The sequence below is a fragment of the Dasypus novemcinctus genome, chromosome 14 (genome assembly GCF_030445035.2).
Source record: "Dasypus novemcinctus isolate mDasNov1 chromosome 14, mDasNov1.1.hap2, whole genome shotgun sequence".
Taxonomy (NCBI): domain Eukaryota; kingdom Metazoa; phylum Chordata; class Mammalia; order Cingulata; family Dasypodidae; genus Dasypus; species Dasypus novemcinctus.
This window is the reverse complement of record NC_080686.1, coordinates 2,232,982-2,251,038: the sequence shown is the minus strand read 5'-3', so window position 1 is coordinate 2,251,038 and position 18,057 is coordinate 2,232,982. Positions and strand designations below refer to the sequence as shown.

At 35.2% G+C, this 18,057-nt stretch overlaps 1 protein-coding gene across 9 annotated transcripts in view; it reads left to right on the top strand.

The window, feature by feature from the left end:
- The window catches only part of LOC131273229 (zinc finger protein 596-like), a 79,248-nt gene extending 64,726 nt beyond the window's left edge, over positions 1–14,522 (top strand). For 2 of the 9 annotated variants that reach the window (XM_058275442.2, XM_058275439.2), the window contains 8 exons: positions 3,435–3,638; positions 4,506–4,678; positions 7,664–7,764; positions 8,422–8,512; positions 9,261–9,387; positions 10,136–10,228; positions 10,771–10,862; positions 11,310–14,522. In XM_058275442.2, coding sequence (XP_058131425.1) covers positions 8,510–8,512; positions 9,261–9,387; positions 10,136–10,228; positions 10,771–10,862; positions 11,310–12,431 — 1,437 coding nt within the window. In that variant the 5' untranslated portion in view covers positions 3,435–3,638; positions 4,506–4,678; positions 7,664–7,764; positions 8,422–8,509 and the 3' untranslated portion in view covers positions 12,432–14,522. Of the gene's footprint in view, positions 1–3,434; positions 3,639–4,505; positions 4,679–7,660; positions 7,765–8,421; positions 8,513–9,260; positions 9,388–10,135; positions 10,229–10,770; positions 10,863–11,309 lie in introns of all 9 variants that reach the window. The other 7 variants (XM_058275443.2, XM_058275446.2, XM_058275438.2 and 4 more) reach the window with 7 other exon arrangements.
- Positions 14,523–18,057: the final 3,535 nt, after the last annotated feature.

Genomic DNA, 18,057 nt, shown 5'->3' with positions numbered 1-18,057 from the left:
TGAAAATCTTGCTCTTCTTTAGTAATCCAAACCAGGTTGAATGAAATTTCCTGTCACATGGTGTCTCAGTAAGGAAATTCAGTGCTCTTCTTCATTCAAAATATTGGTATTTGAGAGGTTTTCTACCTTAGAGAAAGAAAGAAATCTAGATCATGTAACAAGTAACTTAACATTATTTCCTTTAAATTGTCTCTTCAAAAGTGGCTCTTACAGGGGAGCTCTGTCACATTCCCCAATGGAACATCAACAATCCCATAAGTGCAAGGAAAAAGACGAGTGAAGAAGGATGGTTCAGTGATGAGCCCTTGATACTGATGACTATCCTTATGAGCCTGTGTTGGAAACTGAGGCACAGTGGTCTCACAAGTAGAGATGTGCTGTTTCCATGGTTATGCTTGCAACCCAAAGAATGTGGCAATTTAGAGTTTTGAGCAAACAGGATAAAGCTGTTAAAGGCTGAAAGAAAAGATGAGCACATACACTTTGTAGTTAGATAGAACACTTAGACTTTGTACCTTGAGATAAGATTTTTTTAGTTCCTTAGATCATGAATAATGCTAATAGTTAACTGCATGTTGCTGCTTGTTCTCACGTAGACTGGGGTATATCGAGAGCCCCTTATAAACAATAAAGTAGTCTGAGGAGTATCTACTCACAGACCCCCTGATCTCAGCTCTCTCTCTTTCTTTCTCTCTCTTTGTTGCATTCTCCCTTTCCTCTGTCTTTCATTCCCAATACCCTTCGGGCCCAAATCTCCAACAAGCCTATGTGGTAGAAATTTCATGTAGGCCTAGAGCTTCAGGGTACCTAAGACTTACCTCCTGAGAGCCTCCATGTCACTCAAATGTGGCCACACTCTAAGCCAAACCCAGCATGGGACATGACTCGCAGGGATGAGCCTCCCTGGCACTGAAGGATTACTATCAGTCACCAACTGGTGATTCAACTAGAAAAAGATCTTGAATAAAAGGGGGAAATGGTAGAGACAAATGAGTTTATATGGCTAAGAGACTTCAAGAAGAGTTGGGAAATCATCATAGGGGTTGCACTTATGCATGTCCCAGAGACAACCCCAGGTACTGGTACTGCTAAAGGCTATAGAGATCCAACCCCAGGTACTGGTGCTGCTGAAGGCTATGGAGATACACAGGTTCTGTGGTCATGGCAGATGGCTCTGGAGTTCAATGCCTTGCTATTTGTGTTGCCTTGGAATTTGTGTTCCTGAGTGTGATGGAATTGGACTCAGATATGACCTGTCTACACATGCCTCTTCTGTCACTTTTACTGAACCTGTGGTTGGTACTGGAATTGGTGTATAATCAGGAGACTTGAATCTCTTGACTGGCCATGTGCCAGCTGGGCCCTGAGCCTCAGTGGAGTTGGAATTCCTACTCTCTGGTTCTTTGAACTTACCCAGGTCAGCTAGCAGAGAGGTGAAGATGGTCAACCACCACACCAGGAAACTGAGAGTGCCTACAACTGCAAGCAGGAGAATCACATCCATCTACCCTGTGGGATCTAAGCCCCCTCTTGATATAGAGGTGGAGTGGACATCACCATCCCTGGGTCCACATGATGGAGGAATAAAATATGGATTGGAATGAACTTACTGGTATTCTACTATAGGACTATTGTTATTCTAGCAATGGAAGAAATTGTATCATTGATGTGGAGACATGGCCACAGTAATTGCTGAGGGCAGGGAGAGGGAAGAAGAGATGTGATGTGGGGGCATTTTCAGGACTTGAAGTTGTCCTAAATGATATAGCAGGACAGATGCTGGACATTATTTATCCTGCCATAACCCACTGAATGTACTGACGAAGAGTGTAAACTACCATGTAAACTTTAATCCATGCAGTGCAGCAGTGCTCCAAAATGTATTCACCAAATACAGTGACTGCAACAATGATGAAAGAGGTTGTTGATGTGGAAGGAGTGGGTGTGTTGGGGTGTGGGGTATATGGGAACCTCTTATAATTTTTAATGTAACATTTTTTTTGTGATCTATGTATCTTTAAAAGGCAATGAAAAATTACTTCTAGAACAAATATAAAGTGGCTCTTAAATGCCATAGTGCCAGACTGTATGTTTTATTTGGACAAGCCTAATTGTGAGTTGTCTCCTAACTTATACACATATGTGAAAAAAAGAGAATCAATTTCTTGAAAAATGTTGTCTGGAAATGACAGTGATTAGAAGGATCTCTGGGTTTGGTGCTATAGACACACTGAACTATGCTAGGGAGAAAAAATATCCTTATTGGCCAGTGGAGAACAGGAGAGCTAATCAATCTTAAGTGGTCCTCCCTGTTGAGAGGTTTTCTTACAACTTTTATACTGATTTGAAACAAAAAAATATTATTCATTGAGTTGAGATCTCTGGGAATTCTTCTCTTAATATCAAGATACATAATATTACTGGTGTCCCTAATTCTCATGCTGATAAAGATATTAAATCAAGGGAATCATTACATATTTGCATCATACATTTTTCTTTACAAAAAGGAAGTAAAAGGTCTTGTTAATATCAATTTATACAGGTCTATGTGCTTTCCTACAGAAACTTTTTGTCTACCCCATAGTGCTTGGTGAGTTACACATACATTACATTTTAATCATGCTACAGAAACTAGGTTGAAAATATATAGGGCTATAAAAGAAAACCATGAAAAAGGAATAATTGATTACCTAAAATGCATGATATAAACATAATAAAATGCAATTATTTTCATTTCACAAGATTGAATTTTAAAATGCTAAAATATGTATTGGAATATAACTACCTGCACCTAAAATTAAAATGTATTGCTTGATTTTTCTACAGAAATAATTTGTCCTTTTATTTTTCAAGACATATCTGAATAATTTTGCAATCTACTCATATGATTACTGTCAACTGGAGATATAATTAGTACTAGGTTAAGTGAGATCATAGTCAGGAGATGACTTCTATCTGTAACAACTTTTCAAATACGTTTGAGTCAAGTCTGCATTTAGGGAGACTGAAATGAAAAATAAAACAGAGTGAGTGAGAAGCAGAAGGTTACTACCTCAATTTCTTTCATTAATAGGCTTATCTTTAAATTTAATAAGTGAAAATGACTGACAAATGTTATTTTTAGTGTATTTGCTCCATTATGTCATAGTTTTTGGGAACTGCTTGTAGTTTTTAACTTCTGCCCTGAAATCTGTGGTCCAAGGAGTATTGATTAAGAATACTAGGTTGTTACCATGGCTTGCTCTTTTATGTGTCTTGAGGATAAAAAAAGCAAAAGAAAATAAGTATATTGGTCTGCTAATATCTGCAAGTAGTTACAATATTTTTTAAATATTTATTTTTATTTACTTATCCCCCCTCCTTGTTCACCCTCACTTTCTTCTCTCTGTTCCCATTCACTATGTGCTTTCTGTGTTTGCTCATCTTCTCTTTAGAAGGCACCAGAAACTGAACCTGAGACCTCTGATGTGGGAGAGAGGTGCTGAACTGCTTGAGCCACCCACTTTGCTGTGCCCCCATTATGTTTCCTCTTTGTGTCTCCTCATTGCACCATCATGTCACATCAGCCTGTCATGCCAGTTTGCTGTCCTGTTCATCTTCTGGAGGCACCAGGAACTTTACCTGGGACCTCCCTTGTGGTAGGTGGATACTCAACTGCTTGAGCCATATCCACATCCCTGCAATATAGTTTTTTTATGGTTTATTTGAGGGATGTGACATTGCTTTTCTTTCATAAAGATCCATACTTATAGGAACCACTCATCTTGGTGATAGATTGTAGAAACATATGCTACAAACTGGATATCCTGATAGAAATCAATGCACAGTGCTTCAATATATTCCACAGGCCTAGTGCAATAAAATATAGAATGTAGCTCTGTTTACAGTAATGTAGCTAAATGGGCACAAAGGAAAAATATTTTCTGGTAGCAACCAGCAATTACTTATCACTACTAAAATAATAATTTGTTAAAATGCAAAATAAGCCAAATACACTGTTAAAGCATATACAAACATACAATGATAATTTTAGTTCAAAAAATTATTTAAAACCAATTTATTCATAGGAAAACCAACAATGAAATTTAATCATTTATTTTGGGAATCCCTAATACTTTGAAGTTTGGAGGTAGATATAAAGAGACCTATATGAGGTGGTCTTTCCCTTGCTTGATAATATACACACTCTAGAACAATTTAAAATTTCCTTGTGTATTTTTTCAGCCCAAATATTTCTGATTATGTAGAGTCACATGGATAACTCAGAAATTATTGTTAGATTTCTATTCCTCTTAGATATAGAGATTAGTAAGAATGTTCTTGCTATAGATGCTTTAGAGTACTTACCAAGCACAGCCAAAATCCATAAAAGTGAAAGATCTTTGAAAAAGCAGGAAGGTTGATTTTGAGAGTTTTAGAAGGAAGTAAATGACACAAGGTGTTCCTTAAGTAGATTTACCTTCACTAACATCTGAATTAATTAACATGTGTCTTTTGAATTATAGAACTGATGTGATCAACTACATAGAAAGAGAACTTGTCATCAAAATAGTGCTTTTTCTGGAGAGAAAGAAGCTCTGAACTACACATGTGGTAAAAGCAGCCTCATTAAGATTTGGATTCCTTGCATTCTCAGTCCATTTGGGTTCTCTTGATTTAGGGAGAGAATTTTAGCCAGGTGGGAGAGTTCTAATTTATTTTTTAAATGATTTTCTTTTTAATCAGAAGGTGTTATTTAATTTGACTGCAGGCAGTTGGGCCCAGGACATCTGAGGTCAGGTTAACTTATTGTGAATATACGGTATTTCTGAATTTTAATTACTTGTTCATTTTCAAAGGGATACTCATTTTATTTTCATGCAGAGTAGGGTTTTATGCAGTTATACTTGGGGGGGGGGGGACCAAAACTGAACAAATAAATAAATGTACAATTAAAAATTATATGGTTGACCTGAAGGAATAGTAGAATAGTAATATAGGTTATAGGAAGGGCAAAGGATACCATAGCTTGGGACTCAGTGAAGAAATCTCTGAGAAAATGACAAAACAGAGAATGAAGAATATAAATATTATATGGGAAAGTGTTTGAGGGGATTTCTGTGGAAATGTAGAATGATCATACTGTTCAGTACTGAAATCTCTTTGCATGAATGTGTTTTTATGTTTCTGGGTGATGATTTCTTATTCAATCCTTGGATGCCTGTAGTAGTCCAAACATAAAAAGTACTGAATTTGAAGATAAATATTTGGTTAAAGGGGTACACCTTGATTATATTATTCTTGATTGGCATCTAGGTTAATTAGAGAGTAAATTCTAGAAGATACTTTATTTTAGATTTCTGGGATTATGGTGGTGGCAATGTCTTGAGTTATATTTGATTTTTTTTTGCCTTTATCTATGAAAATGGTGATGTAAACTGTCATTTTAGAGCCAACAGTGGAATAAATTGAAGCAATTGAATAAATGTGTGAGACTGTCATGACAGTGTACAGAAACAGGAGAGAAGGGATCAAAATTCAGCCTTGAGATATTCTATAATATTGTTTGAGGAGTGTCATGCAGAACACAAGAGAAAGTTGTGACTAGAATAGTATGAATACACTCAGGGGACTGAGATGTCAGAGAAGTCTAGGTAAAATAGAGTTCCTGAAAGGTACAATTCATTATTTCTAAGTTATAGCCTGAGGGACACACACTGGATTTATTAATGGGGAGCTTATTGGAGATGGTAGCATGATTTATTTAAGAGGAAGTCTCTGATGTTATTAACTCATCATTGAAGACTATGTGAGAAGATAGTAAAAGTGCTCATGTAGATTGATTGTAAAAGAAGGAAAAGGAGATCCAGCACAGGACAGGAAAGAATCACTGCAGGTATTTGAGTATTTGGGTTCTTAATAGAAGAGAAACAAGAAGGTTAAATAATGAGGTGATTGATTCTGATAAGAGAGAGAGGTTGCTTGTAAGGATTTAAAAAGAAACAGAAAAGAAAGGAATTCAGCTGAAGACAGTTAAATTAATGAGGTGACAAGACCCTTCAATGAGAGAGAAGGAGTAACTAATGGGTATGAGTGCAGGAATAATTGTAGACCTAACAGGTGATTTTTAAAAATTACATAATGCACCTGTTTAATGTGAAGGTAATCTCATCTGGTAAAATAATGTGAAATGTGAGAATATGTGGTATTCAAAGCTATGGGACTTGAAGTGATTATGGAACATGAAAGAATGACTCAACTATCAAGATGTAGGCTGTTGCCCAGATATATTTGAAAGGACTAGAATTTGTGATTCTGTGCTTAGACATAAAGCAAGAGCATAATAATATGCTGTGTCACATGCAGTAATAAACATGGCAGGAAATAAGAATCACCTCCTATGTGGGCAGATTTGGTAAATAGTAAGAAATTTACAGATGGGGTAAATACAGTGACATCAATGTTATTCTCAGGAAGCATAAACTGAAATATGTATGCTTGGGATACATCTGACAGCAAATATTACATGAGTTGGAAGCTAATGTTTGGGAAGTGGGTTCAATGTAATGGAGGTTTACTTGTGAGAGGAGAAACTATGAGATATAATTGTAACAAGTTTTATGAAGAGGAATTTTGACAAGGTGAGGAACTGATTATTAAAATGAGAGGTGACTTTCCAGGTAATACTTAGTATGACATGTAATTCTTAAGATATTTGAAATTGGGATACATGAAAAGTCAAATTCTGTCTTTTTCTGGCCACATAAGTTTGTCATATTACTTCATATCTCTAAACCTCTATTTAGGACATTTTTTAAATGGGTAAATTAACCCTTATCAGCTGGGTTACTGAAAAGGTTAATTTTAAAAAATACATAATTCTTCAAATATATCAAAAACAATCATTTTCTTCCTGGACTTGAGGTACAAATGGCTGTTAATCCTAGCTCTGTTCAACCCCATAGTAAAATATATTATTAAGTCTCTTAGTTGATTTCCAAATACATTGAGGTGAGATAGAACTCAGTTTTGAGGGAGTTGCATTGTTAGAGATCACATATGAAAGAACCAACATGATTTCAGACAAATGTATCCAGATTCATGGTAGTGCAGGGAGTAAGAGTTCAAAAGACAGAAATGCATGTGAGAGAACCAATACTAATACAAGAAACAAGAATAATTATAACTGAGAAATTCCAGTCTGCTTCATTTTGTGAGGCTCTAATTCCAGATGTGATTTTGATCGGGATTCCTATGCTTTGGAATGAGGAATGAATTAATAGAATCCAAACATAATGGGCTAGTTAATAAATACAATTCATAGATATCCATCTTATTATCTATGCAATGAAGACAATCACATCATTTTTAGTAATCAGAGAAGACAAGACCTCTAGCTTCTTGGCCTTGACAAAGGAGAGTCCTCCCTTATTAGCACACTTCATGTTCCTGTTGTTGATTGGGTTGGGGATACTCCAGTTGAATAGTTTGACATTTATGACAAGTGAACCTGAAAATTGTGGTCATGACTTGAATCTTAAGTTTTTTTTCTCCACTCTCAGTTTTGCTTACGTGCTTGTGAGTGAAAATCCAAAGGAATATAGATGCCAGCTAAGATATTGACAATGTATTCACAGGTGAGTAGGGAATTCTTCAGCTGAAATTGTACCTCTTTTGCCAGCAGATGTGAAGATTTCTCCTATTGATGTGGATATTCCAAGTGTATTCAGGAGCCATTCAAGGATCTGAGCTTAAATTAAGTTTATACAAGACACAATAAATATGGTAAGTTAGGAACTGATCAATGAATAATCTTCCAGCCATTACCAGAGTTGGTTCCAGCTTCCATATAGGTTATGTTTTCTCTGAAAAGATGAGAGATGCTTTCTTTTTTTCACCCAACCCATGACCTCATTGGATAAATAATTCATGAGTCATGTTAGTACCTCAGTTTGGCCTAGGCATGTGCTAAGTAGAGGTGATAGAAGTAAGAACAGAAGTTTTGCATGCAGAAGGAAGGCTGAGTTTTCAGGTGTTGCATTCAGTCAATCCAACATTACAAGTACTGGAATGTAGGAGTAGGCATATTTGCCAGAAACATATGAAAAGGTTAGTAAATTAAAGGAAATAAGGAATCATTTATTTTCCCCAATTTTAATTTTCTTAAAGTTTTGATTGAACATATTTACATATTTTGAAATATTTTTTAAAAAGAAAACTAAAATTCCCTTACCACTGTATTTCAAATTTCCCAACTTTAATTTTCTCAATCAAAATTATTCAAATTTTATAAATGGGTACAATGTACAGGAATTATTTTTCCCTTCATTGTGGCTTTGGATTCAGGAACTGTATAATAGAATAAAATTTAAATCTCTGAAAATTTTGGAAAGTTTAGAGAGACAAGAAGCAATGAAAAGGATTCTTTTAATCTTTTCACAGACAGATGACATGAAGATAAAAACAAGACAGTGACTGGTATTTGTGGACTCCAGGAAAAGTTTAGATTGGGAAGTCTCCTACCACAGGAATGGTCAGTCTAAGGACATGTATCAGTACAAATGTCTGAGGAGTCCCTGACTTGTGTACCTGAACCATCTGTATTTATACATTAAAATGAATACCTGAGATATATAGCACTAATGAAAGCAGGCCCTACTTATCCTGAGTTCTGTATATGAAACCTATTCAGTTTTACAGAATTCTGGATATTTCTTAAAGTTTCCCTGCCATTTTAATGAGTCATAGACTTGTTAATTGAATTTAGATGGAAAAAAATTAACACATTAAATTATCATATTTGTCAAAATGTATAACATATTCTTAAATGCTGTTTGAATGAGGAAAGTGAGTTCATCTATATAGGGGAATAATCTAACCATACTTGTGTTTAAAAATGATATATCATGGGTAATGCTTGCCTTATAATAAGTGCAAATTTATTTCAAACTGTTGGGAAATATTGATTTAGGTATCAATGCTTGAATGAAAATATTATAATCAGCAGCAAGAAGGCAGAATTACAAGTTTATTGGGAAATTTCCAGGTATATATCACATCCCATATCGTGATTTTCTTTTATAATGGAGTATGTATTTAGAGTGAATATGTGTGAGTGCATCTGAAAGGCAGATGGCAGTTCAGCATTGATAGTGGTTTCTGGAACCCATATAAATTTTGAATTTTTCTACAGTTTCACCTTTAGTGGTATTATTTAGCACATCACACTAAGGACATTTGTAAGGAAAGCTCTCTGAACACAAATTTCTGTGATGTTTTAGGAGTTAGTGACCTTCAGAGACGTGACTGTAGACTTCACCCAGGAAGAGTGGGACCTGTTAGACACGTCTCAGAGAAATCTGTTCAGAGAAGTGATGCTGGAGAATATCAATAACCTGGTCTCAGTAGGTGAGACCCTCAACATTTATCTACCATCTATATCTATCACTTGTCTATTTACTACCTATCTAACCTATTAATCTACTTATATAGTTATCATAAATTGCCTTCCATTTATTTATTTGAATATCTAAATTCTCCATATTGTATAGTCTTTATTTTGTATTCTATAATTTTAATAGATTTATATTGTATTATAAAAAATAAAACTGGCCTAAAGGATTTTGTTTTCTTATTGTTTATTTCATCTAGTTCATCCCAACAGAATGTAATATTCTTAACCACAACTTAATGTATTTCTTGAATCTCAATTTCCAACTCTCAAGGCTGTATTAAGAACTCAGTGAATACTTCTTGAATGGATAAATAATTGACTGTGGTGAAATAGATATCCTGTTCCAAAGGATATGCTGAGATTTCAGAATGCAGTAGTAAAAACATTACATATATCCTTTTCCACATACAGTATAGATTGTTCTGGTGAACTTTATGTTTATTGGGTTATTTTTTAACATGATATTCAATCATTGTGGAAACAGAATTTTTTGCCATTTAGAATATATGATTCTGCAGTCTCTCTTTGTCCTAGTGCCTGGGTAGCACAAATTAGTGGTCCTCATTGAAATGGGTAAAAGGTCAAGTGTTACAATTTCTGTTGAAATATTGATCTGAGTTGAAGATATTGTTGCTTTGCTGGCCTTCACACTCTGTTACTATCACAACTCAAAATCCAGGTAACTCTTTTTCATACAAACAGGATATCAAGTCTTCAAGTCAGATGTGTTTTCCCAGTTGAAACAAGGAGAAGTGTGCAGAGAAGGAATAGGATTTCCTCAGTACCAGAGTGCAGGTGAGCTCTAAGGACCTGTGTATCAGAAGAGGTATCTCATGATGTACTATGTGCTTGAATACATTAACTTAAGAATTCCTTAAGTGAGTTAATATTTCTTCAGGTTTCCTTACGTGAATTATGATTTCTAAAATGTAGCTGAGGATACTGGGGAAATTTTAGTCACATGTGTTCATTCCATACACATCTCAAGCTAATTCAAATGTCATTGACTTTGGCAAAGGGATATTCATTTTTTATTGCAGTTAAACTTCACATAATGACCTTGTCCTGGTCCTATTCTTGGAAGACTCTTTTTTTTTTGCCTCTCTGACATCACAACTCCCTTTTTATCCTCATATCCAATGCCTGAAAATCTTTTCTGATTATAATGTTCTGTAATATTTTCTTATCCCTAAAGTATTCTTTAATTTGATATTCTTTTCCAGTTAATTGCTGGAAACAAACTGAAAGAGGGATATTTGGAACTGTCCAAAATTTTCACCCCTCTAATGCTACTCTAACAATTTATTCTGTTTTTTTTTTTTTTTCAATTATTACAGGGAGGAAAAATGCATTTAAAATGTGGGAAATGATAGAAATGATATTCAACCAACCTATCTGTAGGAAAGACACTTCTAAAATCATTTCATTGGTAAGCTTAATTTTGTGACCCTAATTTTCAAATAGATACCCAGGGATGGAATGAATAAGGAATTCAGTAAAGTCATGAAATTGTAATTAATGTTGGGATTAAGTGGTAATCCAGCAAAAATCTATTATAGTTTAATTTAGGTAAAAATTAACCTGAACACAAATCCTAACATAGTGCATGTAAAAAATGAATTGCATAAACAGATTTCACATGTATAATCTTTGAAGCATCATGAAGCTCAAAACTGATTAAGTACCTCTGCAATTAGATTGTTATAATAGAGAAAATCTGTGTATATTGAGTAGAATAATATGTATATGAAATGAACATTGCAAATATTTTAATTGGAGACTCACTAGTGGATTAGCCTAGATTTCTCATGTAAGGAAATGAAGAAATTCATTATATGGGCAAATGTTTTACAGTTTCTCATCTAATTCCCCACAGCAGAGCTCTCACACCCAAAAGAATTCCTTTAAATATAATTATTTGCAAGAAGATTACTCTCACACATCCACAGTGAACCAATATGCATTACTTGACATGACGAAGAAATCCTATTTCAGGAAACAACTTGCAACAGTCCTCAATGACCATTCATATTTTAATCAACATAAGCATATTCACCCTAGAAGTAAATCATGTGAATATTACCAAATTGGTAAAAACTGTATGGAATGCTCTGATCTCAGACAATACAATAGAACTTCCTTTGGAAAGAAAACCCGTGAATGTCACCTATGTGGGAAAGCATTTAGTCCATATTATCTGAAAGAACATGAAAGAACTCACACTGGAGAAAAACCCCATGAATGTCATCTATGTGGAAAAGCCTTCAGTCATTATTCTTCCTTTAAATGTCATGAGAAAACTCACACTGGAGAGAAACCCTATGAATGTCATCTCTGTGGGAAAGCCTTCATTCTACTGTCTTCCCTAAAACAACATGAGAGAATTCACACTAGAGAGAAACCCCATGAATGTCCTCTATGTGGGAAAGCTGTCAGTCGATATTCTTATCTTAAACAGCATATGAGAACTCACACTGGAGATAAACCATATGAATGCCATATCTGTGGGAAAGGCTTCATTTATCGCTCTTCTCTTAAAATACATGAGAAAACTCACACTGGAGAGAAACCCCATGAATGTCACCTATGTGGGAAAGCATTTAGTCTCTATTCCTACCTTAAAGAACATGAGAGAACTCACACTGGAGAGAAATCCCATGAATGTCATTTATGTGGGAAAGCTTTTAGTCGACATTTCCATCTTCAAAGACATGAGAGAATTCACACTGGAGAGAAACCCCATGAATGTCATCTTTGTGGAAAAACCTTCACTACATCCTCTTCCCTTAAATATCATGAGAGATGTCACACTGGAGAAAAACCCCATGAATGTCATCTGTGTGGGAAAGCCTTTGTTCAGTCCTCTTCCCTAAAACAACATGAGAGAACTCATGCTGAAGAGAAACCCTATGAGTGCCATGTTTGTGGGAAAGGCTTCTTTCATTGCTCTTCTTTTAAGAGACATAAAAGAACTCACACTGGAGAGAAACCAGAATGAATGTCTTCAGTGTGGGAAAGCATTCAGTAATTATTTTAATATTATGTGGCATGAGAGAAATCACACTGGAATGAAACCCCATGAATGTCATCAATGTGGAAAAACTTCAGTGGACATTTCCATCTTCAACAACATGGAAGAACTCACACTGGAGAGAAACCTTATGAAGGTCATTTATGTGAAAAAACCTTCAGTCAATATTCTAATCTTCAACAACATGAGAAAGCTCACACTGTAGAGAACCCCCATGAATGTTATCTATGTGGGAAAACTTTCACTTGTAGTTCTGACCTCCAGCAACATGAGAAAATTAATGCTGGGGAGAAACCATAATATAATAATCACATGATATTATATATATATCATAATATATAGGAAAACTGATTACTCAAACTGGAGAGAATCCCTATGAATGTCAGCCATTTGAGAAAGCCATCAATCATTAATCTTAATTTAAATGTAACAACACTATAAAGGTTTTGGATATGAAAGAGAGTTTAGCCATATATTTAACCTTTAAACATACCAGGGAAATCACATAGTGAGGAAAGACTGTTTTTATTCTGTTCAGAAGTTCCTGTAGTCACCTGTACTACTGCACATAATCTAAGGACATTCATACAGTGAGAATCCATATGCACATCATCTATGTAGCAAAGCCCTTAGTATATGGTTAGATGATATACTATGAGAGAACTCATAATGAAAATATAATGGAATTGGAGAGGCATCATCTACCACTCTAAGTGATAAATAATCAGAAAATCATATGAGGAGTTCTATATATGTACTCAATGTGAGGTTGCCTTAATTCCCAATTTACCCTTTAAATTAAATAAATGAACTCCACAAGAGTGAAACACTAGACCTGTAATTACTGTGCACTATCATACATAACTAAGAGGGAGACATCTTTACTAGCAGAATGAAACCCCTTGAGATATTTCCAGAAAATTCATGGTGGAGAATATATTCAATTAAAAAATCATGGGAAATCATTTATTGTGATTGGAAGGTTGTGTGCATCAGTAATTGTGTTTCTGCAAGGGACATTTTTGAGGGCTTTGGGCAAATGATTGGGTATCTGACAGCTGATTTATGGATATCAACAGTGGAAATGTTATAACTTTGGGGATAAAAGAATGTATGAAATATGTGATTTGGGAGTCTTTCCCACATAAATGAATAAAATTTTCTAGTTCATTTTACTGGATCAGTGATTAAATAGCTGAAGGGAAGGAATATATATGGTTACTTTGTTCATAATCTTAGAGGAAACAATAGTTCATCTTAGTGATTAGAATCTTTATCAGTGGGTGTGAGAATCATGCACACAGTAATTCACTGTGTCAGGCAGAGGTCTTGATCATTCCCTTGCTAATGTCCCAGTAGTAAGTATCCAGGCAAAATCCACAGTAAAAATGGTCTTGTTAATAATCAAATATCTAATAGACTCCAAAACCTTCATTGCCCAAAGGCAATGCCATATGATGGTCGAAATTTGGAAATCCTGTCTTGACATTAATTATTAAAAAATTAAGATCCAGTGCATGCAAAAATGGAAAACTTAGAGCTAATTTTTAAAAAAACAAATCAATTTTACTGATACATTTTATTAAGGCATATAATCTATGCAAAGTGTACAGTCAGTGGTATTTAGCATAATCACATAGTAGTGTATTCATCACTTCAACCATTACTAGAGTATTTTCATTATTTCAATAATAGTAATAAAAAACAGACAAGACTCATCACCTGTCAATCTTCCTATGCTCCTCCTGCTGTACATAGCTGATATTTCTGGATATTCTTGCATATTTATTTACTTTAAAGCAGTTTTATGAGGTCTATTCACATACCATACAATCTATCCTAAGTGTATAATCAATAGGTCTTAGTATAATCACAATGTTGTGCCTTCATTCCCAAAAGAGCTTTAGAACAATTTCATTAGTCCAAAAGGAAAACCTCCACATCCCTTACCAGTCACCTTGCAATCCCTCTATCCTTCCAGCCCTACATAACTAATCTAATTTCATCTTTATATAAACTGGTTTATATTTACATATTAAATAAATCAAATCATACAAATTTGAGTTTATTTTTTATATCTCATGAGATGAATGTCTACCTCTTTTTAAATCATGGTGGCCCTGTTTTTCTAACACCATTTGTTAAAGAAACATGTATTTCCAGATTGAGAGGTCTTTTCCACCTTGATGGTAATTGGTTGGCCAGAAATGTGAGGGTTGAATTTTGAGTTCTCAGTTCTATGCCATTGTTCTATATGTCTGTCTTTATTAGTCAGCCAAAGGGGAGCTGATGCAAAATACTGAAATTGGTTGGCTTTCATAAAGGGTATTTATTTGGAATAGGAGCTTACAGATACCAGGCCATAAAGCATAAGTTACTTTTCTCACCAAAGTCTATTTTCACATGTTGGAGCAAGATGAATGCCAACATCTGTAAGGGTTCAGGCTTCCTGGGCTCCTCTCTTCCAAGGTCTTTCTTCTCTCTGGGTACAGGGTTCCTCTCTTTCCAGGGCTTGCTTTTTCCTGGACTCAGCATTTCTCTCTTCCTGGGGCTTGCTTCTGTTTCATCTGTGAGTTACTCCTAGGGCTCCAGCTTTAGGCTTCAGCATCAAACTCCATCAAAACTCCAACATCAATAACCTTCAACTCCTTTGCCCACCAAGGGGTGGGAACTCTGCCCTAATGACATGACCCAATTAAAGCCCTAATCATAACTTAATCATGCCCAGGTACAGACCAGATTACAAACATAATCCACTATCTATTTTTGGAATTCATATCCATATCAAACTGCTACACTATCATTGTGACTTTACCATACTCTTTTGATTACTGTGGCTTTGTTATAACTTTTTTTTAAGATTGTATAGTGTGATTCCTCCAACTTTAGTCTTTTTTCCTGATGGCTTAGCTACTTAGAGCCCATTATCCATCCTTATCCTTATCAATTTTGTGATTTGCTTTTCCATTTCTGCAAAGAACTTTTTGAATTTGAATTAGGAATGCATTGAATCTATAAATTGCTTTTGGTAGTATTGACATCAGGATATCTAACCCATGACTATGGGATAGACTTCCATTTATTTAGATCTTTTAAAATTTCCTTTGGCAATGTTTTGTATTCTGTTTAGAAATCTTTTATATACTTAGATACATTTATTCTTTTACATTTGATTTTTTAACTTGTAACTGTGAATGGATTTTTTTCTTCACTTTTTCCATTTGTTCATTATTTTGTGTATATAGAAGCTCTACTGGTTTTTAGGTGCTGAACCCATTTATTGATTCTAGGAAATTTGTTGTATATTTTTCATGATTTTCTGATTATAGTATATTGTGCAAATAAGGAATTTTTACATTTTCCTTTCCAATTTAGATGCCTTTATTTCTTTTTCATGCCTAACTGCTCTGGCAAGAACTTTGAGTACAATGTTGAGTAACAGTGGATACAATGTTCATCTTTACCTTGCTCATGATCTTAGGTGGAAGGCTTTCATTCTTTCACCATTAAGTAGGATCTTAGCTGTGTGATTTTCATACATCCCCTTTCTCATGCAGAGGAAGTTTCCTTCTATTCCCAGTGTTCTTAGTGTTTTTTATCTGCAAAGGATGCTGTATTTTGTCAAATGCCTTTCTGCCTTGTTTGAGATGATCTTGTGGGTATTTTCTTTTATTCTATTAGTGTGGTGGATTGCATTATTTTTCTCATGTTGAACCAGTCTTGCATATCAGGGATGATAACCACTTCATCATTGTGTATAGTTCTTTTAATATGTTGCTTGATTCAGTTTACTAGTATTTTCATGAGAACTTTTACTTCTAAATTAATGAGATTTGGGTTTGTAATTTTTCTTGTATCTTTATCTGGCTTTACAATAAATGTGATGCTGGCCTCATAGATTTGTAGTTCTTATTGCTGCATAATATTCCATCATGCGTATATGCAACAATTTGTTTATCCCTTCTTCAGTTGATGGACACCTGGGTTGTTTCCAACTTTTGGCTATAGTGAATAATACTGCTATGAACATTGGTATGCAAATATCTATTTGTGTCAGTGCTCTCAGTTCTTCTGGGTATACTTCTAGCCTGGTCCCATGGCAAGTCAATATTCAACTTCATTAGGAACTGCCAAACAATCCCCCACAGTGACTGTACCATTCTACATTCCCACCAATAATGAATAAGTGTTCCTATCTCCCCACATCCTCTTGTTGGGAGCATTTTTATTATCAATACAATCTCTTTAGTCATTAGTTTAAGATTTTCTATTTCTTCTTCAGTAAATATAGGTAGTTTTTGTGCTTCTAGGAATTTTTTCTTCTAGGTATATTACATATTGTCATATATCTTGTGACAGTTTAAATTTCTTTTACACCTTCCAGAAAACATGCTTTCCCTTCTCTTTAAATCTCATCCAAAACTGAGTTAACTTTCCTGAGGGCCTCCACCACTTTAACTACTGTTCCCTCATTCTCCTCTCAGAGCTAAGGTTCTTAGATGAATATTAGACCATTACCTGACACCATTTATGCATTTCCAATTCAACCAGTTGTGGCCTTGTCATATTTCAGCCAATTACTACACTGAAACTACTCTTCTAAAGGTTACTGTTTATATTCAAGTTCTCCAATGCAATGAACACATGCCTTTCTTCATCATCTTAGTCTTTTCTTCTTGATTTCTCATCGTTTATAGGTTGTATTATATTCTTCCTTACCATCACATAGGCTTACCCATATCATCCTTTCTGAATTCCTTCCTATCCCTTATTTTTCTCAGTGTTGTCTTTAACCCTTTATCCCTTTCATGTTGATGCCCCCAAGGTTCAATCTCCTGCCCATAATCCCTCACTCTGCATACTCTCTCTCTGAGTGACCACCTCCAAATTATGGATTCAGCTGAATGAATATGCAAGTGAACCCCAACCCTTCACATCTAGCAAGAACTGTCTACTTGGCTCCACATCTGAATTACCAATTGAATGCTCATGGATACCTCAAGCTAAAGCTTTTCCCCTAAAGTTCTGCCCCCTCTTCCCTGTCAGGGTGAATGTCCACTAGTGCTCTAAGCCAGAAGATGGAAGGTTTCCTTGACATGCCCTGCTCTCTCATTCATTGATACAATTAGTGATGGTGTGTCAACTCTACTCCCTAAATATGTTTTCTTAATTTCCTTCTTCCTCCCTGTTCTTTTTACCATAAACTTATCCCAAGTCTTCCTTACTTATAGCCTGGCACTCTATCATAAGATTCCTACTAGTTCCTCTGCCTCTTAACTGGCCTTTCTCCAATTCATCCTCCATATTTGCAATTGGGAAATGTAACATCCTTATCAAAAATCTGTCAATTGTTTATGTAGTCTGCACAGAAAAGCCCAAATTCCTTGGCATTTCATAGCAAAAATCACATGGACTGAGCACAGTTCATCTCTCCAGTCTCATCTGCCACTGACTCTTCAGAGTTAAGTTTCACTAGAGGTCAGTATAGTGTAAACAGGATTCTAAAGGAAAATTCTCAAATTATTAATGAAATTCTGATCAAAATTTTTAAGTTTGTGAAAGTGGGGAAATTGGTTTGAACACTGTAATGGGC